Source organism: Ooceraea biroi, chromosome 5, assembly GCF_003672135.1.
Source record: "Ooceraea biroi isolate clonal line C1 chromosome 5, Obir_v5.4, whole genome shotgun sequence".
Classification (NCBI taxonomy): Eukaryota; Metazoa; Arthropoda; class Insecta; order Hymenoptera; family Formicidae; genus Ooceraea; species Ooceraea biroi.
The window spans coordinates 3748137-3772759 of NC_039510.1; the positions used below are offsets into that span (position 1 = coordinate 3748137).

The window sequence follows — 24623 nt, forward strand, 5'->3', positions numbered from 1 at the left end:
CGAATCCGGGAAACTCCCGGCAAATCGCGCAGCACTCACTCGCTCACTCTCCCGGTCTTTGGTCCCGGACCCCCGCCGCCGCCGGGATTCAACCTCCGATTCGTACCTCCGCACACACCGCCCTCGTGCTCGCAGTCACATCCGAATGCTGGAAACTCGACGATTGGTCGTGATAACTGCCCGAGTCGCGATTGGTCGGCAGCCTGTGCGCCCTTTTCCTCCTTTCGCGAAAAACCGGGAGAATATCTGTGATAGGTCGTTAGCTCGCGGGAAATCCCGTGGTAGCGAAATAAGACGAAATGGTGAACGGGGATACTTTAATCCGCAATTTCCTTTAACGCCCAATTTTGTACTTTGCCGTTCGAGATTCTCTTCGTGGAATATTGCACAAAGGGTTACTTGCTTTTTCAACCGTGCGGGGATGAATTCAGGTTCTTCAGGCCGAAAATAAAATCCACATTACAGTATACGAAGCATGACTCTTTTCAGCCGGATGCAGAGGATCGAGCTCAATGATGAAACGTCGCACGGTTTCCGCGAAGATGGTTATCGAGACGGTCCTGCCAGAAGGTTATCGAGTTCGGGATTAACGGACGGGCATGATCCTGAAGGACCGCCGCAGGAACAGTGGCCATTAATCCCGAGTTATATCAGGAGTAAAGCTCGGGGTTACAACGCGAACACGCTCTCGCCGTCTCGGAATCCATTTTAGTCGGTTTCGCGCGTCTTACATATTCCGCAAGAATACCGAGAAAGAGAGAGTGATTTTTATCTATCGAATAATTTAAATGACGTACGAAGCTGTCAAAATCGTCACATTACTGGTGCGATATGTTTCGGCAGAACGTGCGATTTTTCGAGCTTCAACGCGCGAGACGAAAGACGTTAAAGGTGTTGAATGCGATTGTGTTCTCTATCGATCCCGAAGATACAGGCTCTTAAAGAGATGGAGCACTACCTTCGCCCGCGATAAGATCCGGCAAAATGGTCGGTGTAGTCACGAGCGTCTGATCTTATTCCCGATAAGAATAGCACACATGAGTTACATTAACATTTTCCTGAAAATCGTGGCTTTACAATCTTATCTATCACTTTGCTTAGGAGTCCATTTATGGAACGACGAATGCGAGTGCGAGATACGCGAAACGTTGTTATTCATAAGCAAATAGCGTGAGTTTCAATTGAAAGAGCTGAGACGATTCGATTCCTTCAATGATTCTTTTTATTATAATATATATCGCATAATTACATAAAGCAAACGCGACGCGTTTGCAGGTACCTCGCGTAAGTAAGGGTTACCCCGAGGGTTAAATACCGCCCTATAGCGACCTACACGAAAGAGCGTGTATAACGGGGCGAGGGGATAAGAGAGGGTGCCGTCTTTTCATCCTCGCGCTCCTTCTTTCGCTTTCGCGCGAATTCTTGCGAAGAAACGCGAGGGCACGGGAGACGAGCTGCGCTATTGGATAATACCGGAGGCCCCGGGTTCTCCGAGGGAACCATCCATTTAAAATGTCTCCCTTAAATCTCCAACACCACCGGCAACCACCGCCACCACCGCCGCCGCCGCCACCGTCGACTTTCAGTAGTTGCCCCCGCCTTCACCCTCCCGTTCACCCTCGTGCCACCCCTCAGGCCGAAGTAGGTGCCACCCTCGCGCGCGCTGCCACCGGTTTCTTCCTCCACCCCTCTCCACTTTTATATCCACCTAAATCCATCCATTTTAAATGACGGATATTTTCTCCGCGCGACTGTATGGATTTTCATATTTTGCGCGAGCGGGGGTTGCTTTCGTCCTCTCCCTCTTGCTTTCCATCTTTCTTTCCGTCTGTCTTTCTTTCCCTTGCCGGCATTTTAATAAAAATGAAAAGAGAAAAAGAGCACGGAAGGTGCGGGGACCCGCGGCAAGTTGCAAGGAGATAAATCCCCTTCGCTTCGTCATGGCGCTCACCTCGCGTTTCGCGTTTCCGGAATCTGCCCGAGCGCAATCCCAGGGGTGAACTCTCGATCGAATTTCCGTCGAATCGCCATTGAGGATTCGCGGCGCGACGCTAATCATCGAGTAACGCAAGAACCATTTGAATAGCATTAGCTTTTATATTCTTTCTTCTAACTGCATTAGTTATATTTTGTACAATATTTTACATTCGTTTGCGAGTGCTATATCTGCCAAATAGCACTTTTAGTGCATCCTATCTTGATTATGCATCTGCATAGTTGTACCTATCTACAGACACACTTCGGTTTTCCTGAAGAATAAAATACTCAAGAGATCAGAATGAGTTTCACGGAATTTTATCCGCGACACCATCGAGAAATCTCTCTCTCTCTTTCTCTCTCTCCCTCTCTCTGACGTAGTAAAATTAATTATACTCTCAAGGGTTAAAGACACAGTGAAAAAATCGGTCATCGCGAAAGGGACGGAGCAGCAGGAAGAAACCGAGAGGGAACAGGGGAGGACGAGCGACGGTGGGAAAGAGAAAGAGAGTGAGAGGGTAAGAGAGGTTACTTGCGTCAGAGCCAGTTATAAGCTTCGGAGATCATGGAAGACAACGAAAGGGGGCAAGAGGTGGAGCAAGCGGCAGACGACATGTATTATTGATGTGCCTGTGTCGCCGGCAAGCCTCTGCCTCTTCTCTTCTCTTCTCTTCCCTCTTCTCTCTCGTCTCTTCTCTCTTACCCGTCTCCGCCACTCCGCTCTTTCGAGTATCTCCGCCATCGTCCTGCTCTCACCCCCCCCGGGGCCCACCCCTCCTCTGAAAACACCCATGCGAGTCTTCCAGTTTCCGATACATTCCGCCAGGAATCCCGGCCGTCGTCTCTCTCTCCGTCACTCGATATCTCTCGCGAGCACGCACACGCATACACCTTCAACAAAATCCTTCCCGGGTTTCGCACGAGCGCGAGGGGGTGAGAAGACTACGGAGTATTTCCTGTATTCTCGTCGCGCGATTGCGCTCTATGCTATGAAATAATCGTTTCGATTTCGAAAAGTAGGCATCCGATGCATGTTGTTTGATTGCTTTCGGGGATAAATTGACGCGATCGAGCGTTGAATCAGCGCCGGTCGACGAGCTGGAGCGTCGCCGAGCGGGATCAGGTCCAACCGGGGGTAGCTCTGCAATAATTGCAAGTCGGGTGCATTATGCACGGTCGGTCGAGTGCGGAAGGAACGTCACGTTTCCACCGACCGACCGACCGATCGACGTTCACGCTCGCTGAGGAAGAGGCAGGAGGGCGAGGAAGGGAACGCGAAGCGTTTCGAAGCAGGGACGCCGCCTTCTTCCATTAATTTCGCGGCAATCGAAATTAGCATAATTGACGGAGCGGAGAATAGCGGCCTGTTCGACTTCGAAACGCCATCTCGCATAATCTCACGATATATCTCACTCAGTGTTTTCCGATAAAGCACGCATCCGCGAAAGGACCATCGACCATCGTTTCAGAATATCCACGTGCGCCAGAGCACCCGGACATTTCTTGAAGACTCTTCAACAGACTTCTTCCGTCGTTCGACTGAAAGAAAACCACCTGTGCCAGCACAGAAGCGATAATAGGAAGCAATATTTTTGTATATTAAATTCATCTGGAATTTATCGTTATCAAAATAAAATCTCGAGGTCTCACAAGAGCGATCGCGTTAGATTCACCAAAAATCACGGATTTCGCCTTCTCTCGCATTTCCGGCGAAAATACGTGCGTCGTTTGTATTCCCGGTGCGCGCGGGGCAAACTTAAATTGCTGCGATTAAACTCGACATCGCGCGAGCACGCGCGCGCGATGAGGAGATTAATGAATTTTCGGTAGCATGCAAAACCTCTCCCCGCGATACTCGCAGCATTTATCCGCGGATCGATTCGCAATTTGCGCTGCGCGCTGTTCGACCGGTTTTAATAAACGAGCGTAGGGAATGCAGATCATATCAGATAGGAATAGGATACAGTCTCGATGGACCACGGGAACGAACCGACGGCTTTTTCCCGCCTTGCCCATCTCTTTTTCTCTTTCCCTCTGTCTCTCTCTTTCTCTTCCCTTCCGTCTTCGCTTTTTCTCTCGCGCGCATCTCCTTGAGCAAGACGTATCGACGCGGATTTTTTTCCGCGTCAGTCATTTATCAAAGCCCTTCGCTCTCTGGCGCACCCCACCTACTCGATACACGCGGATCCGACCGAAGGATTTAGGCAAAGAGACTAGACGGAGGTGGAAAAGGAAAGGGGTGGCGGAGAACGAAGGCGTGGGGGAGGGATGCGCCCTTCCTTGGACCATATCCGGCAGTACCGGATCAAGATACGGGAGGTTCCCCAATTCTCTTTGGTGCATTTCTTTTGTCCTTTTACTAGCACTATGCTGTGCAAAATTAAAAAGAAGAACAGAGAACAATAGTTGGACGAAGATGGAGAGAGCGTTTGGCCGTCAATATCCATGCTTTTCACCGTTATCCGTCTTTGTTTCGGCGTCTATGTATGGCAAATTCTCCGGCCGTGACGAATAAGAGTAAAAATATAGGCGGACGTATCGGAAAAGACACGACGTGACCACGAACGTGTCAATTAAAGGCCGAGGCATTAATCCTGAAAAAATTCGACGACCGCGCGCGTTGCAGTCTCGGACGTGAACCCGGGGTAGTTTTTGCTCGGCCACGTCCTCGTATGCAACACCTCCCCCCGAGAAGAGCTTCGTGTGTTGCTCTGTCCGTAACTCCGTTCTCTTCCTCTCTCCCTCTCTCCTTCTCTCTCTTCCTCTCTGTGTCTCTCTTTCGCTATCGCTCTTTTCGTTCTCCTTCCAGCAAGAGCTCGATCGAGTATCGGATGCTTGTGGTTTCAGCGTGAGCGGAGGAGACCGGTGTTACGTAAATCCTGCACGAACTCTCCACGACCTACAACACGCTCGCGCGGAACTCACACCTGCCCAATCCGTAACATTTTCCCATTTCCGGAGAACTTTCCGCGGTTCCGCGCGCCGTCGCAATTACACGCGGTTATAAAATTATCCCGCTAGGCGAGGATCTCGATGCGATCACGCGTGTTTCATGGAATCCAATGGCGAGCTTTGACGAACAACCGCGACAGCTGCGCGCGTAAAATTGTGCTACATTTTACGCAGCGAGAGACTCTAGATGCAAGACAACAACCTTGCAATTTTGCCTTGTTGGAGGAAAAAGAGATGTGCATTATCAACTCGGAGGAGGATATAAATATAAAAACGTACGACAAAGTCGCGCAGGGGGAGTGGCGGCGGGTAATCTGATCGAGCGCGATGAAAATGTCACGAAAACGCGGCGGAAGGCGAGCGGACCGCCGCGGAACCGGCTGGACCAGGCGCGACGTATCTTTCCATCTCCCGGCTGCTTTCTTGCACGGCGCTCCCGAGCTTCTATAAACTCCGAGTGGTGGTGCGTGAGCGAGCGAGCGAGCGAACGAATGAGCGAGCAAGGGAGCAAGGGAGCGAGTGCGCTGCGACCTTTTGTTATCTCCTTTGAAAGAGACGCGAGTGCATATTGCATTACCTCGCGCAGAGCGCAGAGAAAATGGAGATGGACGGCGGAGAGAAAAGAGAGTCACGCCGTCAGGGGAGGAGCGGGTCAACCCCCGCCGAGTTTCATAAATATTTTCTATACCAGCGTCGCCAAAACTGATTTACGCTAAATAAATGCAACGTAACGCAATCTGACTCTCGTTACGTGCGTTGCATCTCGTTGCGTCAATTGTCAGGTGTCCAAATCAAGTAGAAAAAGTCCAAACAGGGTGATGCACGCGGCGAGATCGCGCGCGAGACAAGAAAGCAACTTGGCTCCAGCTGGAGTCAATTTTATCGTCCCGACGATGCAGCGTCAGTGTTTTTCGAGGAAAACGCGTGCCCTCGCCTCTCCGCGAGTCGATGGAATTAAGAATCGGGATTTCTGGGCGATGAGGTAGGTCGTGGAATTCTGGCACGCGGCTGACTAGACACCCGCTGGTATGCGGGCGTTTCGCGCATCTTATGCATTTCGAGATTTAAGAGCCGCTCGGCGAGATAAAAAAAGACGAAAGATCCCCTGCCGTGAAATACGAGTGTTGGATTAGGAAAACACTTTGCGTATTAACTCGCGGCCGGCGGTGTATGGAGTGTGCCCGCGCATATGCAAATACAGCGCTGTCCAAAAGGCAAATACATGCGACCGTAAGATAAGACTCCGGGGATGTGCCCCGGCCAGGACATCGAGGGAGGACTCTCGCGGTCGATCGAATTACGGATTATTAGCGATAAGCTCCCTTTCCCTCTTCCGACCGCAGTAATGTCACGGTAAAACTCGTCTTACACGTTCGGCATCTCGTTTCGGTGTCTCCTCTCGTACCTTTAAGCTCGCGCAGTGTTTCTGGATAAAGCTCAAAGTTAAAAGGCCGATCAACACAAACAGTGTAATGGAAAAAAGATCCAGAAATTATGCGAAACACGCAGGAAAACAATTATTTATGGAATAGAATATTCATCGTGTGTAATTGAGTGTATAGAAAATTATAATGTCAGTCATGAGTGTGAGAATATTAATAAAACTTGCGGTACGTAAGAAGAGTTTTCTTGACGGAGTTGCGTATAGCTTTCAAACAGCTAATCATCCGTCCCCCATCTTCCTTTTTCAGAGCTTCATCCCCTAGAGTTATTCTAAGTCTTGTCTAAATATGCCACATGTGCATCTCGTTAACGCTTCGAGTTCTCTTTACGATTGTTGCCATTATTTTTATATTGTTTATGTGATTGTTGCATCCCACAAAATAACGAGCCTTTTTCTTAAATCAATTTGCATACAGTTTGGATTCCATTTTCGATATAACAAATTTTCGTTTCCTTTCTAATGTTATTTCATAACTCGGGCTTTCTAATGCAATTTCATATTATACAATGTCTATTTTATTTTTTTTATCCATTTTTATAAAAAAATCTACTTCTTAATATTATTGCTGCTATTAATGGCTTAAGCGATAGACATAGCGCGGCGGAATGCAATCAAATCGCCGGATAGACAAGGACCAAGATCAACGAACTTTCGAATGCAACGGTTGAACGAGGCATGGTGCGGTGTGATGGTCGAAAAAAGAATTCGGATCTTAAAGTAGGTAGCATAGAGATACAGAAACCGGCTGGTAGGGAGACAAGAATAAAATGGAAGAACGACGGATGAGCAAGTCGTTTGTACGAGTTGTCTCCGAATATAAATACCAAAGACCAAGTTAAAAAGTCAGCAGTTGAGGAGCGGACCCGGCACCGTGAGTTGTCACCTACACCAGCTTTCCCTTCTCGATACACAAAAGGTTCCAACGATACCTGCACCGTAAGATCAAGCGACTTTTCAAGGTACTTTCGCGTGTCTCTCATTGATATCTTGCACATGCACGAGAAGAGATTGTATTTTGTGCGATTGTATTTTTTCATGGGTGGAAACCGCGGATATCCTTCAGGAATTATAAATTTTTCTATACTGCAGACGATCCGTTAAATTCAATTTAATTTACAGCTGTTACATTCCATCTAAAATTTGACAAGTGTTGTTGCACACGTTTCGTTTTTGACACACGCCTGTCCGGTAACCGGAGCGATCAGAAATCAATTGTATTTGTAGTTTTGCGGTGAACGTTTGACGTTCAAATTTTGACTGTTGGGACTCTGTAGCAACTAGATAATAACTAACAGCTGGGCTCCAGCTCTATTTCTCAACTATACGCAGATCCTAAGCCGCATTAACGGTGCATCATGGACATGGTCGATGAGTACGTCGACGCGAGTAGCATGCAGCATCGGGACGCGCAGGACGTCCTCGAGGAGTTTAGCTACGAGCTGTCAAAGATGCGCGGCAGATGCATCGATATCGGTTGCGGTCCTGGAGACATTACCGAGGAGATGTTGCGCATGCTGCCACATGACGCGAAGGTGGTAGGTGAGTGAGCGGGTGAGAGCTTTGCGGGGTCCGCTTTGGTCCCTCAATCAGAGAGCACATTGTCATAGGTGCGGACATTTCGCAAACGATGGTCAACTACGCCCGTCAAAAGCATTCGGACGAAAAGCGATTGTCTTACGTCGTCCTGGACATCGAGACGTCCGAGTTGCCGAGCGACCAGGTTGAGCAATATGACAACGCCGTTAGCTTCTACTGCTTGCACTGGTGCAATGATTTATGGTCAGTCTCGATGTACATTTTCTTTGCCTGTGTTGATAATGATAGCGACTAATTTGCAAAAGAAAATTGTAATAACTTAGAGTCGTAATTTTTGTGCCATAAAACAAGACGCTCGCGCGTTGCATTGTGCGTTTAATAAAGATGAAATGCATGTTGATTAATTCTCGATTTTCGTATGAATCTCTAAATGAGCATGAAATCTAGGCGCGCCTTCCAGAACACTTACAAGCTACTGCGGCCGAATGGAAAAGCGCTCGTCATGTTCCTCGGATATCATTTCGGATTTAAAGCGTACCTGCAACTCAAGCAGAATCCGCGATACCAGCCTTATCTCCAGGTACCAAGGGATTAAGATAACGCTATGCACCTTAACGCGCGATAATAAGCACGTTAAATTTTCAAATGATCGTGCCGTTCTCTTTGCTCAAGGATGCATGCCGTTACGTACCGTATTTCCAAAGGTTTAAGTGCAAAGACGCGAGAGCGAGTCTGCGGAAGATGCTGGAGGACATTGGCTTTGACGTATTGCATTGCAGCAAGAGAGAGAAAAGCTTCAAATATAGCAAGCAGAGTCTGAAAAGTAAGATATCGGACTCTTTGTTTCAAATAAAAATAGACATTACTTTCTTCGATTCTCATGGACAAATAAGAAAAGTGATATTCGCTTTTTATTGGGAGGATAACTTGAACAATCACGGGATTCGTTGGTTCGATTATGTTAATGCTATGTTGACACTTTTGCAGATCACATGGTCGCTGTAAATCCGTTTATCCCGCGGATGCCCGATGAGATAAAAAACGAATTCATAGACATGCTTCTACGTGAAGTGATAGCAAACGGGGATACGGTAATGAGCAAGAATGCCTCGATCTCGCTAGAGGACGAGCAATCAGAACACATCGTATTGAGATATTATCTTCTGATAGCGTATGTGCAAAAACCGCAATTAATTTCCTGAGCAAAATACGAAAGAAATTTTTCTATATACAAGTCATTGACGATAAGATAAAACCAAGATTGGCGCAATGAAGCTTTGTGTCTCATTGTATATATACTATTATGAGAACAAAATTATTTAAGAATATTTGACTTTTATCTAATAACGGCACGGATTAAGGGTAATTGTTCATTGTGACAAGCACAGTTTTGTAAAATGAATAAAAGAAATAAATTTGTTTGAAGCACACAAAAAAGAATATACTAAATTACGTCATCAATACTTCCTTAAACGAAACCTTTTTCCTAAATACGTTTACTCTTTTCCTAAATATTCATTCACGCGATAAAGAGGAGAAAGGAAATATTTTAGCAGCTACGAAGGATTCTCTCCTACAACACTAAACTTTATTGTACGCTATGTCTTTGATTTTACAATAGTACAGCCATTTATAGAATATTGTTACTATAACTCACGGATCATATCGTATGGATTATAAGTGGGCATTATGGTATCAATATTCGCATAGCGGATAACTAATTTTTATGTCCTCTAAAAAATACACCCAGGTTTACAAATAGTCTTAAAACTGCTCACATCAATCGTGCTCGACGGCCACGTTTCGCCCCCCTTCTAGAAGTGCAATCAGTTTCGCGTTGATCCCTCGTCCAACTTATCTATTCTGTTATAATTAAGCGCGATAATTAATTGCACGCGCATCGTCACGCGTGCGAACACATTCCGCATTCCGTTCTTCTGCAGCTGCTTGTTTTACAAAAAGCATCAGAAACCCGGCGTTCGGCTTAAGTGTGAAACTAGATGCACTTCTCTGCAAGGCGAAATGGCACATCGAGATCTATTGAAATCGTGGAAGCGGTCCAAGCTACCTCCGTGCAAGCAAGCGCCACGAAATATCCTCCATTCGGAATTCCTCCATTGTCCATTTACATGACACACGAACTATTTTCTACGCGAGCGAGATGACCTCTCCTAAACTCCCGCATAATTCATAAATCGCCGCGTGAAAGCCAAGTTCAGAGATAATCTCTCAGAATGAACATAAAATGTAGAGATTCCGGTCGAGAACATCACGATTTATTTTCGAGGTCTCAGAATGTATAACTAGTAATATAATAATACAAAAAACTTTTTCAAATAGTACATGCAACCGACCAATATCCGCCAAGTATCTACTCTCCATCTACTCTCGGTATTACGAACGAGGATATCACCTGCCACAGCAACCTTCCACTGCATGACGACTCCTGTTAGTTATAATAGTAGCATATAGTCCGCAATGAACGCCTTCGAACCTCGAGCAGCGCCCTTTATAATAATTGCGAAAGTCGTAAAGCATCGGATCCGACGAATCCGCTCTCGAGCCTCACCGATCTCGTTATTGAAACTTTTGAAACTTATAAGTTCTGCAGGAAAAATTCTGTCAAAACTAGAGATGAATGCATTGTTCATTCCAGAGCTTCGGGCTATGAGAGAATCGTAAATCATAATTTGCATATGTATATTTATTATATAATATTGCAGGGAATAGGCAGAAAACGGGAACGCTGGGCAGCATAGAAACTCAGAAGAAGACTTGATTTCTACATTGACCAACGTCTCGTTCTCCAAATGTGTCCTCGACGGCAAGGTTTCGCCATCGTCCGCGATCCGGATGCTTTGCAATCACTCTCTGGATATCTTAAGGACTAAACCGTAAGATTATCATTCGGTGTACATTTATCCCGATTACGAGCTAGAACCATTACGGCACAAACGACGTGGGTAGACGCTCCTCAGTAGCGTCTACCGATCGCTTGGTAGTCTCTTATTCGTAGAAAGTACATCGAACATCGAAGAGACGATTACTTAGAAAAGAGGGATCATATCTGGATACAGAACAGCAGAAGGATGATCGAGGGCAAGGCACAAGTGAGTCAGAGGGGAAATCATTTTGGATGAAACTAATCACTGTCGTTTTCCATTATGTTCTCCTTCCTCGCCGCGATCAAGATCGAGACGTCGCGCGAGATATACACGTGTAAATTATGTAATACGTACACATAGTCAGACACCGTCGACGCAATTGATCGACAACTATTGCTAACAGCGGGAGAACGTCTTACTTCTGCTGACGCTCAAAATGCCGCATTGATCTCGATCAGCGATTCGTTCCTTTCAATCCCTCAGTCTTTTGTATTAGAATCAGACTCATATATCGGACGATCGAAATGTAGGACTCGCAGAACGAGGATCGAGAGATCCCAGGTCGTTGATTTTCGCGAAATGGAGCGTCCGCAGAAACAAGATCACCGTTCGGAATCGAATTTACGCTACACGGAGCTGCATCGTGCTCGGCCAATTAATCGCACGTAGAAAATTACGTTACGTAGTTTACGTATATCTTCACTCTCGACAGCGATTCTTTTTCTCGATCCGATTTTTTTTGTTTTTCATCGCACAACCTTTGATACAACCGACGATATATGCGCTGTGCCGTTCGAGAGAGCCACGCGTTTACTTGTAATTTTCGCTTACATTTTCGTGTAACAGCAATAGAACGTGAATAGCATACGACATTGACTGCACATTTAAGACTGCTGCTGCCTAGATACTTTCATCGCGAGATATTCGTCGTTGGAAATTTAGCGTGAATGAGCGTTAATACTAATCGAGGGATAAATCGATCGACTGAGAATCATAAAATAATAAATCAAATAAATTTAATATAGCATCAACGCTCATAATATCACAAGTATACAGCCAACTGAAATCTGCGAGAATTACTATAAACGGAGAAGCAGGAGAGAAGAATCGGGAAATAAAATAAAAAAACAAGATTGCGTGAACACAACAAATCATTGTAATTCCTCGGTCGTTATATCGCTTACAAGACGAAATGATGTGCGACGAAATGGAACTGATCATCCCTTAACAAACCGAGAAATCCACGGGAATAAAGTCGACGTAAGAACTAAGAATAACGAAATTTACAATACGCGGCACTTCGTCGATCGAGTTACCGCAATTAAGCTATGTGGGAAGACGAAATCATTTGCGCAAGGGCTAATCCCTGACAATGTACAAAGTGGACAACGTGTACGTCTGCATATGCATTGCTCTACTATACGCACGACACCGTCACATATTTACACACTCGCACTATCGATCCGGGCTGCGAGATTACAATGATCGGCGATCTATCTCTTTTTTCTTTCTCCTTCTTCCGCACTTCGTCCCTTCATTCCTCGCCCGGCGCATCCCTCATCTGGCGAGTGTCACGGCCGTGGAAGCGAACACCCTGCGACACAGAGCTCTACGACGCTACGTTAACATTGCGATCTCGATCACACAAAGCGGATACATAATCGCTCAACGCCTAGACGCGTTTAACAAGCACGCTCGTTCACGTTTACGGTGCGTGCATTTCGCGTGTAAATCAAGATATCGTTCACTGAATGTGCAGGGCGCGTCGTGAGGCGAAGTTCCCCGGGATGAAGTTCCTCGACTGGGACCACCAATCGCATTGCAGGTCCGCAAGAATATCGTCGTTGCATCTTACGTGTACATAATCGTGTCGTAATTACTCTATTTCATTGTCGGTCGCGAACTGGCGGTAACGTCGCGATTACGGAAACCAGTGCGGAGAACTCGAGGACACACGACTGCGAAGCGATAATGACGAGCATTTATAAATATCTCCGTGTAATATCGCCGCGGTCGATAATCGCAAATCGACCGCGAAAATATTCGCAGAACGTTTAGCGAATCTCCCGCGAGCGTTCAATGAAAAAAAAATCATAATCGCAAGCACACTTCGATCCCGAGGAGGATACTTCCTCCGGCTCGCGAGAGACTCGAAAGTGGACGCAAACAGTCGAGGACGATAGCGCGGTCAGGTACGAAGAATCGTTGTTAGAGAAGAGATCCTTGTTACCGGAGAATTGACGTAATAATTGAGACGGGGGGAGACGCGCGAGATAAAGATAGCGAGGGAGACCTTGGGTGAATCTGCTGCGGGGGAGAAACTGGTCATGCCCGGTCTCGATTCTGACGTTCATCGCGAACGTTCGAGGGACGCTTCGAACTTCGTCAGGCGACACGCGATACACGGCTAAAGAATACATCCCTGAAAGGGCAAACGAGGAGGAAACGCAAGACACAGAGAGCTGAGCCGAATCACTACGATCGTTTGTAGGCCGTTCCAAACTACACATATCTACAACGGACACCAACGGGCATCCACTCCGCTCGCGTTACTCCAACGGAACAACCAACACGTCCGTCACAGGAAGCTTCGATGCTGACGTTACGTTTATTTAAATATTCTATTTGGCAAACCTTAGCGTTTTAGGTAACTCAGGAGGTACCTCCCTGGCGAGGTAGTCCTCGGAATTGACCACTCCGGCGTCGATGAGGTCGAGGAGATAGACTTCTATTCCGGAGACTATAGTTCCGGTACTAAAAAAAAGAGTAACTCTCTCTGTCTTTTTCTTTTGCATCGGGAATCTGTTTCATTTGTTTAAAATGCGGAAAAGCAGTGTCTAGAACAATAACATCGGCAACGCCAGAGTGGTCGAGACAGACAGGATCGCATGTATATAAGCTGGTAACACCGCACGCACGCATCCGAAGATTAATCGATATTGCGCTTAACAATCCGCGCGCGAACGTGTTCGTCGTGAGTGTACGTGTGTATGTGTGTAAGTGGTGTGTAAGTGTGTAAGTGTACGTGTGTATGTGTGGAACTCTGGTTTTTTTCGGTAGTTTCTATATTAACAACGATTATTCTAGCGCTACCATTTTTCTCTTTATATAGTTACCCTATGATTAACAACATCAACAGCAACAACACATAATATATCAACATGAATATAATATCTATATACCCCGTTAGCGTAAATTTTTATGCTTACTTTATGTACATACGTGTACGTGTGCAACGTGCATACGCGCATATACATATGCATTATACGCGTTACACGAATGTAGGAAGAGAACACGACGCCGATCATGTCCCTCAAGTATGCGATATCTCTATTCGTATAGTATACGTATACATACGGGAAAAGATATCTGTGACAAGATGCGCGCACACACACACACATAGCATTCTCGATCTAGTCGAAAGACATAAATGCATAGATGGATCACACTATATAAATATACGAAATAATTATAATTGGCGAGTTGGACACGCAGACAGCTCTTTACATAATCTTAGAAAAAGTGATCTTGAAATCGACATAATTCGGAGAGAAAGAATGATGAAAATAGTACATATGTGAAATTTGTGTAATATAAATTAATCGATCTCCAACTCCTCAATTATATAGTACAGACAAAACGATTAAAATCGAATAAATACTATCGGAGAGAGAGAAACGGAACTAAATAAACTATATTTGGAAATACGCTTTCTACTTGCTCACCTCTTTTAATCCCAATCACCTCACGCATTTCTTTTTTCCCCCAATTTTAATACTACAGAGATACTACAGCTCTCTCAGACAATCAAAATATATAATCGCGAGAATCCTGCGCGCTTCGATCATACCGAGAAAAAGAGAGGAAAAGAAAATCAATATCAATATACGTATGCGATACCGCGGATCCTGAGACCGTACTGTAAAGTATCGTGAACTTACATTAAATATCAGAACATGTATTAAAAATACCCGCGTTCCTCAGCAAGGCATCGACGAAAGAAGTCGCAAGCGCAATAAATTAACGCATTCGGAGGAGAACCGAGACAGCACCACGAGGAACACGTGCCATTTTATTATTAACAATGATCACTAATAAAGCGCTGCATGGCAGAATTCGCATGTCACTGATCCTGTCATTAAATTTCGTCAGTGCGGAGCACTTGCTCGACGACATGAAAGGCACACGTGCCTCGTTCGCTCAGTCTCTCGCAGAAATATCGACGTTAACGCATACGATTAGCGCGAACAACGCTATCTGATCTCCTCATAGGGTCTCAGGTTCTCGCGCTACAAAGGGCTATCACTCGCCCTTTAAATATCTACATCGTCTTCATTACGATCTATCATCGACGGTCCACCCCGATGTGGAAGATCATCAGTCGTATTCGCCACGCTACATGCTAACGATCACACCAACGTTCGGTAACTTCGTTTGTGGAAGAAATCGCTAATTGGCGCCGACTAAGAAAACGGTAACTTTGCTCGGCGACTAGCGCGTGTAAGACTAAGCTCATCGCAGATATACATGTAGCGACTTGTTGAAACTGCGAGAACCAAATGCTGCTCTACTGCTCTTTCTTACGTCTACAGCAAAGAAACGTTCGAGTCATGTCTGAGGGAGGTGCACGCGGGATATAATTTTAGAAGCCACCCCTCTTGGTTTACCGGGGATGCACGCACTATTGCCTGCAATAATAAACACATCCGCTTTAATTGCTTCACCGTTCCCCTTCTCGTTGGGTTGGTACGAATAATCGCGCGAGCAACTCTTTCTCTCTCTTTCTCGATTCACTCGTCGTTCCCCGCAATGTTCTTGCGAGAAATAATATAATAATTGTGCAGTAGGATTTTTAATGATAATTTTGAGATCTTTCTATGCAGTATGCAGTACTTACCCAATCATTATTGCATGCGATGGCACAATTTCAAACGAATTTGTATAATAACATACATGATTTGTATACATACGTTTGGAAAACGTAGGTAACATAAATATATATAAAATTTTGATCACGTTTGTAACGCATTTTCATTCGCATTTTGTATATACTAACGTAGAAATTATAAGTTCGACGAAATCCCAATAAAAGAAAAAGAAATAAAATAAAGAAATTAATGTAATTGAGAAGAATGAACACATACCTTTGTGCCTTACGAAAACTCGATACATGTGTAAAGTATTAATAATTCACATATCGTATGTAACGTAACGTAATTCACATGTTGAGAGATTCGTTCAAGTTCGCAAATAATTATCATTTTCCTATCCATGCGAGTGGTAACTCTTATTCTAGACAACTACGTGATCGAAGATCGGATCAAGGCGCAGATCTTGTTTCGATGTAGTAAGTACGTGCAATAAATATGTACTGTAAAGATTGAATTACACAACGCGTAAGGGAACGCAATTCAATTTCGGGACTACTATAAATGCCACGAGATCAGTTGTGCAGTACGCTTGTGCAACTAGATCGCATCACTAACATGATCTCCCGCTTCCGGCTTGCCGATAATATCCTTAACAACGAATAAACTTCTCGAAAACTCAAACTATGTATCCAACTCACAGTTGCCAGACTGTGAAAGACGCAGTCCCCGACTGACGTCAAATTGTACGCATAAATAACAGAAACCGCGCAGAGTATAATTAAAACTCACTTAAGTAGATATAACATTACGTTAGCTCGGTGAAACGTCATTCTTCCATTTGATCGTCGTTAATTGTGCGATTATCGCCCAGCAGTTGCTTAGATACACCCCGCGTACCTCTGCCTTCAAAGCTAAATCAACACGTTAAATAAATAGCGGATCTACCAGCGAGATACCGTAGATAGACTCACGATGCGGTAAGTTTTTAATCCTATGTTCGTTACAGTTAAAGAGAAGAACCCCCTCGTAGATACCTGTGTGTACACGTATATCGTATAGAGTAGCCTAAAATATCGTACGATTAGAAACAACAAGGACAATGTTACCGCTTGTAACATTTTTGATTGTCTTCCTCAAAGAGGTTCGCCCGACCGGACCGTACGGTATTAGCTGCCGGTCAACTGTTCCTTTTTCTCAACCCTAACGAATACCGGGACATCCACCTTACCACCCAGTAATGCCCCGATATATTATCTTCCCACGGTACGGGCACATCCCTCCGAAAAAAAGTATTTTATTTAACACGGAGTACTTTCAGTCAAAAATATAGATCAGACCACTCGCGCGTCCACGTCCAAGTTTATCCCGACACCTTTCCTTCCGCCCTAGGCCAAAGAGATTTCGCCCTCGCCCTCTCTCTCTCTCTCTGTCTCTCTCTCTCTACAGCTCGTACATTATTCTGACTGGAATCTCCTGAGATCTGACTTGGTAGTCGAAGACCAATTTGTCTATTTCCCGCGTAAACGGAACATCCTGGAACGCGATCAGTTTCTTTATGTAATCGATTAAATAACGATACCTTATGCATATAACAACAATATTAAACGTTAGCACTTAGGAAGGTTGTATTCTTCTTATTTAGAATTATATATATATATATATATATACCCCTCGCGAACGCGATCTTAATTTGCTCGTTATCATGTAAATACATAATCGACCGTCAGCGACTGGTTCAGATCCTGAATAAATCACGCTTATTATATTGAAATTTCACATATTTCCCTTCTCGTGCTTACTAAGCAGACGCTTTATCGTAAAGAGATCAAGACATAGCGTTTCCACACGTGTCTAGTGACTGGGAGACGACCGATGAAAAATTCTCGACCGACGCACGATCAATGCGCCGATCAAGACAAGTGATCATCGTAGTAAAAGACACAGCGTTGAAGTAATAGAAAATTACCTCCGTCCACGTCATTATTCGACACCTAATCTCCTTGAAGTATTAAACGGTAGAAGTTCGGTATATACATACAGCTTATATATCGTACACAAGTAGTCGAGATGTTAATCGTCGTCGTGCCTCACAAGCTGCCTCTGAAAGTCATCACTTCATCTCCGAATTCTTCAGCACCGAGTCGACTAACTTATCGGAATGGCAAAAACGTTTTCGTCATCGTCGAGCTGCTGCGCTGGATCAGCACCGAGAACGCCGACGCTTCGTCGTGCCGGCTCTTCGTCTCCCTTCGTGCTTTCGGACGACGCGGAAACGACGTCCGTGCATAATCATCATTACGACCCGGCAATTCGGGTCGTAAATTTTGACGCTCGACGCACCAAGTCGAACGCGTGAACCCTTCGAACAATGCGTACAGCGGCGACGCGGACATCATGAACCGGCGTCACACTTTCGATCAACACACGAGCTAGGCAACTCGCCGTTTCGCGAGTCAATACGTGTTCTCGCTAAGCGACTCGGGCATGCTAGCTCCGCCCGATGGCGACAGGGGTAACTCACCGCTCTCGTACTTGCTGTAACGACTACTGTACTCTGCTAGTAGATTAGCTTTTACCTGTAACACGAGCAGGTATAAAGTATCGCGAGCTGTCGCGTGAGGCGGAATGATACATCACGTCAGTTATTTCAAGACGCGTACCTTGGCTCGCTCCTCCTCCAGCCTCTGCCGCACCTCCTCGTGCTGCCTTTCCAGCTCCGCTCTCTTCTTGTCGTAAATCTTCGTTAGGCGCGTGCACTCGTTCACGGCCTTCTCCACGGTCGATTTCGCGACTTCCCTCTTTATGCGTTCCAGCTCGGCCTTGTCCTTGTGCACCTTGGCCAGTTGTTTCACCTGTTAATGAACAGGTACGTAACGATCAATTCGTTCGTTCGCGCGTGTTTCCGCACGCGTGAGAAAATCCGAGCCGGTAAAAAAAAATACCTCGCCCTGCCTCGTGGCCTGCAGCTTCCGCTTAACGTCCGCTGTCTCCCTGTCGAAGAGCACCTGGAGCGTTTTCAACTGATTGGACTGCGACGATCTCATCACCTTCTCGACCGTCGCGAACAGGCTCTCGTAATACTTTTCCTGCAATTCACGTTCCTGCTGAACGTGCGCCTTACATATCGCCAGAAACCGTTCGCTCTGACTTCTGGGCAAACCCCGGGTCCCACCGTCATTGCCCTCGCGGTTCTCCGCGTTCTCCGCGCATTCGGACGACTCAGCGGACATGGCCAAGGTGCTTAAACCCACTTCACTCGAAAAACTGCTATAAATGATGACGGCCGATAATTATAGAAGCTCGTCCCACAGTATACGTATACTTACATATTTTTGCTCGACAACCGCTTCACCAGCCTGTTGCTCATGTAGAACTTGGATCTGTGCTTCTCGCCGTCGAGCGAGCCCTTCTGCGACTGCGCTCGCATCTTCTCCTTCTCGTGCTTCTTCCTCAGCGATTCGAGCTTCTTCTCGAGCTCCAGCTTCTTCTCCCTCACCAGCTTGTTCTCCATGAGCTTGTCCAAGCTCTCAGCCACGACCTCGTCGCTCACTGCAACGAGACAAAATCGTTCGAAGTGTGTATGTGTGTGTAAAAAGTGTTTCATAATTCGTCTCACGATTATCCGAACATCGCGATTATTGATCGACGAGTCACTAAAATATGAGAAATTTTAATGGCTTACTGGCGAATTAATAATTTCTACAGAAAGTAATTATGTTTCCAACTAATAAAACATTTATTTAAAAAGTGGCACTCACTGCTGCTGGCATTGATCGGACTCTTGTTCAGGGATGTATCGACCGACTGGACTGCAGAGAACGGGACGTCGTCCTCCAAATCCATCGTCTCCGAGCTGCTCAGGCCGGCGATGGACGGTCTACCATGCAAGCTAGTGGAAGTCGGTAGAAGAGTAGAAGGCAATTCGCCAATGGACTGCATTCTTTTCGTCTTCACGACTTCCTCCTGCAACGCGGTAACGCGGTTACTGATGCACTGTCGCGGGACAATTAAACGAGCAAGAAACTTACAGTCGCTGGCTTAGCGGAACTAGAAGCGTCGCTAACTTTGCTCTTATCCTAGAAAAATGTTAACAGTGTTAGAGAGCCGGGCGGATTATGTTGTTAATAGAGGAGAGAGAGGCATGATAGATCGCTCATCGCGACAGTTTGGATCGTACTTCGATTTCGTCCGGCGCTTCCAGGCAATCGGTGAGCACCAGCAATTGATTCTCTCTCTTCTCCACCTCGCTCTGGTACTTGATGGGATTCGCCAAAGCCTCGGCGAGCTCGCTCAGACCGTCGGGAACGTAATCCTTCACGATAACGTGCAAGAACAGACTGGCCAGTGGCAGTGGTTGCCCGCACTCCGTTCTTAGCGAGACGTGTCGGTATCCTGGGCATAATCCGACCACGGGAAGTACCCTGTGACCGATTAAACGTCCGGACTCCTCATACGCGGCAATCCTTATCGAGGCAAGTTCCGGTAAGACTACCTGACGAGTGCGAAAACGAGACGATAAAACAGTGAGATGCTTTTAATTGATACTTTTATTTTATTTTATACTTTTAATTATGCAGATGCTTTCCGTCGTGTTTTACCTTCTTGAATACGAACGGCTCCTCGTCGTATATGGGATTAATGCCGTTATTCGGCACGATCTTCGTGCGGAATTTCTTCCTCACGGTGTCCGCCGGTAAACCGTACATGTCCACCTCTACGTAAGTGCCCACTCTCTTATCGGTCAGAAATTGCGCGGATATCACGTGAATGTGTACCGTGCCCGCGATAATACCGTCGACGATCGACTCGGCGAATGGATCTAATCGCCGATCTTTCCTCCTCATGAATTCCGGTTTCAGTAGGTAACCGCAGCGCTGATTGTACTCAAATATTCCCAGATTCAGTTGCATCGCGAGATCTGTTACGAGAGATCACGCGAGGTCTTTACTCGACGGTACGGCATGGCAGTGCAAAGCGGCAGTGAGATAAAAACAAAATTGTACGTACCGAGCGTCTGATAATTCAACGCGACCAACTGGCATCCCGTGTTCCAGAATACCTGCGGCATAAAGTTGCTCGAGTCGAATCGCGTCCCTGCCGGATAAACCCTCGACAATTGATGTTTATTGTAATTCACGAACTCGAGCGGCTTCTCTTTCAAGAGCGTCGTCGCTTGCTTCTCGTCGAACGACGACATCTCGTACATGCGATTTTTCTCTGCAAAGTGCGAAACGTGAAACATTTGTAAAATAAAATTTATCATCTTCAGATGGTGTCTCTCACGCACTTTCGGCCGACTCGAAGCTGTTGAAGTGCACGGGCTGCACGTAATTAACCAGGGCCGAGATCTCCGCGCCCGCCTCCGTCTCCTTCGCTGAAGACGCCTTGTCCGGCACGGCCTTATCGCCCAGTCTCATCTTCATGTCCTCCACGTTGGACTCATCTTCCTCCGTGCTCGATTCCTCCTCCTCGTCTAGACAAATAAATGAAGCGTTGAATAAACGACGCGTGCCTTCTCTCCGATACGTAGCCGCAACTTTCTCTTATCGCGAACCTTCGTCGTCCTGGGCACTATCCTTGCTACCCTGTCGCTGTTGCAGCATCGGAGGATGCGGGATGTCGCCGTTTCCGATTTGCTGGTCATTCCCGACTGCAACACCGTCAGGCTCGAGCTCGTTCTGTGGGATTACGTCCGGCGGTGGTCCATTCTCCCCCGCAGCCGACGGATTAGCTGTCCCGTTCGTCTCGCTGTCCGGGGTGCCTTCAACGATCTCCAACACTTGCTGCTGCTTTTTCAGATGTTTCTTGTGATGATGATGATGCTTCTTCTTATTTTTTATTATGATTTTACGCTTGAGTAACGACGGCGGTGGCAGCTCTTGACCCGGTTCTAACTGAAAGCAAGAGAGAGAGAGGCCAATCATCACGGCGGTAATTTCGCGTACCTAGTAACTAGTAACGACTCCGCATTAAGCGCGATATCTAAAAATACCTTATGCGACTCGAGCGGCGCGTCCAGCAACATTTCCCCGAAAACCTCTCTGCAATATTGCGCGATTTTGGCCTGCTGCCGCGGATTGCAGTGATTTTCGAAGCTGAGGATCACCGGGAACTCGGACGTTTTGAATGCGGTCTCGGCGATCGCCTCTATCACATCTCGGGCGTATATTTCAGGTACCAGCGTGTATCTAAAACACATCCGATTGATTAATAACAGATTTAGACGTTCGTATCACGTACAAACTAATCGGTATGCGCGTACCCGTGAACGATAACGGGTTCGTCGACCTTGCCATTCCAAAAATCTAATTCGACGCATCGGCAACCGGCCAGGAGACACTGCCGATAAATTTCCACGGAGCTCCTGCCGGTGAGTTGGTGTCCTGGAAATTCCGGAATTCCGCGTGCGAATTAAGTGACCGCTGTGCGGCGCATAATTAAAAAAACGCATGAAACAGCGCGTTTGCATACCTGTCAGATACGTGTTGTGACTAGAATTGATGAAGTAATGCGCGAGCGATTGATCCATATCGTCGGACAATTCGACTTTCGAGACGGCGACAATCGGATTGTCCTCGCTCATGAGATACCTTAGGAACCCGTCGAAACTAAGCTGGCCCTTATTCGCGTTGCACTTGTTGGGCTCGTACTGATTTATAATGTCTTTTGCCCTCGCTTCGCTCGCGTACGGGTAGAGTATCTCGTTGAGGCGCGGGTCCCTCTGCGTCTTGTTCAGAAAGTCGACGAACTGCGAGACGGACATCAGTCTGCGCTTGCTGTTGCCGTCCCCTCGGACAATCCCCTCGAACACCTTCTCCACGTCCGACCTCTGAGTGAGCGACTTGTAAAAGTTGAAGAAGTCCTCAAATTGGAACTTTGACAACGGCACGACGTCGTTCTACGAGACAAGATTATCGCGATGAATCAATGTGCGCGGAGTAAAAAAAAAAGATATATATTCTTAAAGCATCAATCAGGTATATTTACTCGCGCAGAACTCACTTTGCCAGACGGAAAGCCAGAAATGTCGAGTGCTTTCTCAACGCGCTTGCGGTCCTCCTTATTTTGCGTGAACATTCTTATTATACTGCAAAAGGATGATTCCAAGTATAAGGATGACGGTTTCAGAAACGACTTCTGTTTTAATTCCGTTACAACAATACCGGGTACTCACTTTTTTACCGGTATTTTCTCAGATTTGTCAGCGGTAAGTGTGAGCTTGGTGTGCGCTTTCAGTAAAAACATAGTTGTGCTAGTGTTCAATTGTATCAGATTGTACGCCAGCTGAAAAAGCTGGTCCGCCCAATGTTGCGCTATTTCCGAACGCATTGTGCAGAAGTGGAGGAAGTTCATATTGACGAAGTCGGAGCCGTAACAGATCGTTAGTGTCTTCTCTTCGAGAGAGTCTTGGGAACCCATTGTCACGAGGGATTTCAGCTTTGCATCCTGCAGGAGAGCGTTTTCATTTAATTCACAATACATTGAGTCGCGCCCTTGTTGTCCGCGTCCGCGTGAAGATTAAGATTCGCAGACGGACGAAATAATGCGCTAACGCGCGTATCGGCGGGCGGCGACGAGCAAATGGTTTCGCACAATACAACGAGCTAAACACGCGCTACAGTTTGCCGCGTGCAAATGTCAGTTCATTCAAAGTTCTGCTTATTGATTTATAGGAAAACTGATCCAGAGCGCGGCGCGCTATTATTTCAATAAATACGGAAACTCCCTTTATCTATATACATACTATTGGTGCGGATAGTAGGCGCGATAAAAAAAGCAAACTATGTATGGAACGTAAAGTAGGTAATGCTCTATTTATAAATTAGTCAATAATTATTATGCGATGATGCCCTGTGCGTCATTGGTATAATTATGGAGAGGTATCCTTTGATTATTCATCTTTGAGTATTCACGTTTGCCGCACTGATGCAAGCCAAGTCGCGGCTTTATGAATGTCAGTCAATAGGATACGTATAAAATATAGCCGTTGTCGTTAAAATAAGCAAACTGAAGATTGATACCTTTGGCATTTTTGCGTACTTCCCCGTCCGCGTGTCCCTTATAACGGCAATGTCCAGCATATCCATCTCGTGATTTTGATCCACCCAGTGCAAGTAAAAGCCGTATTTATCCACTTTCAGGGTCACCGGCGTCACTATCCCGGAATCCTACGATCACACAGCATCTACGATCACACAGCTATTACGAGAGATTGATTTCCGTCACGTGACCGCTTTCTCTAATTGATAATTTTCTCCCTGGCGCGTAAAAAAAAACGGCACGTGAATAAACGTGCCCGAGGCACCGAGACGTCTCGGGGGAGGCACGTGGCATTTCGTCGTCCCGGGAGCTATTACCACGGGTCATCTGTACATTTCGCTCTTATCAAGCAAGAAAGGGAAACTCCTCTCTGTGCCTAAAGCGTGACCTTTCACATTTATATGTACTTTTACTGGCGCTCGACATTAAAACAGTCGACTAGTCGACAGTAACATTAAAAATACACACCTCGTCCCACTTGATAAACTTCTCCCCGTCCTGCAGCTGCTGGGATACCTCCACGGGCTTCGTCTGCATGGTAACGGCTGTACTCTTGTTACCCGCACTTGCCATCCTGACACTTTACTCTCGCAAGACACGCACTGTTCAGCACTGATTCCTCCTTACAGGCGAAGCAACGGGTGACGTGGAGAACGACGTAAACGAGCACGCGAACGTTGACTACAGGGACGGCGACGACGACGACGACGACGATGATGACAACGACGGTGACGATGATAATTCTCTCGGCGGTGGCGGCGACAACGACGACGACGACGACGACGACGACGACTCCGACGGCAACGACGCGAGCCTCATCGAGATGTCAAGCATTAGGAGTACCTGGACGTCTCACCTCGTACCTCGCCGTTGCCGTCGTCGTCGTCGTCGCGCTGGATGCACCTCGCACCTCTACAA

General features: G+C 46.4%; 2 protein-coding genes across 6 annotated transcripts; one reads left to right on the forward strand and one right to left on the reverse strand.

Moving 5' to 3' along the window:
* Positions 1 to 5815: 5815 nt before the first annotated feature.
* Positions 5816 to 9340, forward strand: LOC105287635 (juvenile hormone acid O-methyltransferase-like). Its single transcript, XM_011353284.3, has 6 exons — positions 5816 to 7332; positions 7703 to 7912; positions 7981 to 8152; positions 8357 to 8489; positions 8582 to 8732; positions 8897 to 9340. Exons 2-6 carry the CDS (start codon positions 7729 to 7731, stop codon positions 9109 to 9111), a joined length of 855 nt encoding a protein of 284 aa, XP_011351586.1. The 5' UTR covers positions 5816 to 7332; positions 7703 to 7728; the 3' UTR covers positions 9112 to 9340.
* Positions 9341 to 9479: 139 nt separating this feature from the next.
* Positions 9480 to 24316, reverse strand: LOC105287637 (1-phosphatidylinositol 4,5-bisphosphate phosphodiesterase classes I and II). Of its 5 annotated transcripts, none has more exons than XM_026969924.1 (18): positions 24174 to 24316; positions 23687 to 23833; positions 22840 to 23111; positions 22668 to 22752; positions 22137 to 22563; positions 21928 to 22048; positions 21658 to 21853; positions 21220 to 21559; positions 20953 to 21138; positions 20673 to 20882; positions 20264 to 20583; positions 19843 to 20157; positions 19694 to 19741; positions 19424 to 19628; positions 18992 to 19214; positions 18608 to 18929; positions 18326 to 18517; positions 9480 to 18241 (listed from the first exon to the last, which is right to left on the reverse strand). In XM_026969924.1, the coding sequence occupies exons 1-18, from the start codon at positions 24276 to 24278 to the stop codon at positions 18119 to 18121; spliced, it is 3837 nt and encodes a 1278-aa protein (XP_026825725.1). In that variant the 5' UTR covers positions 24279 to 24316; the 3' UTR covers positions 9480 to 18118. The 5 variants fall into 5 exon arrangements, with proteins under 5 accessions (XP_026825725.1, XP_026825724.1, XP_026825722.1 ...); XM_026969923.1 differs by having other exon boundaries at positions 18608 to 18932; XM_026969921.1 differs by having other exon boundaries at positions 22653 to 22752.
* Between the last annotated feature and the right edge of the window lie 307 nt (positions 24317 to 24623).

Excerpts from the sequence above, each read along its gene's own strand:
- LOC105287637 (XM_026969920.1), bottom strand. The coding sequence starts at position 24,278 with ATGGCAAGTGCGGGTAACAAGAGTACAGCCGTTACCATGCAGACGAAG. Across the intron at positions 21,854-21,927 it reads GAACCCGTTATCGTTCACGG|ATACACGCTGGTACCTGAAA; the intron begins GTACGCGCATAC and ends GATGTGTTTTAG. Across the intron at positions 18,933-18,991 it reads CGGTTGTCGAGCAAAAATAT|CAGTTTTTCGAGTGAAGTGG; the intron begins GTAAGTATACGT and ends CATCATTTATAG.
- LOC105287635 (XM_011353284.3), top strand. The coding sequence starts at position 7,729 with ATGGACATGGTCGATGAGTACGTCGACGCGAGTAGCATGCAGCATCGG. Across the intron at positions 7,913-7,980 it reads ACATGACGCGAAGGTGGTAG|GTGCGGACATTTCGCAAACG; the intron begins GTGAGTGAGCGG and ends ACATTGTCATAG. Across the intron at positions 8,733-8,896 it reads TAGCAAGCAGAGTCTGAAAA|ATCACATGGTCGCTGTAAAT; the intron begins GTAAGATATCGG and ends ACACTTTTGCAG.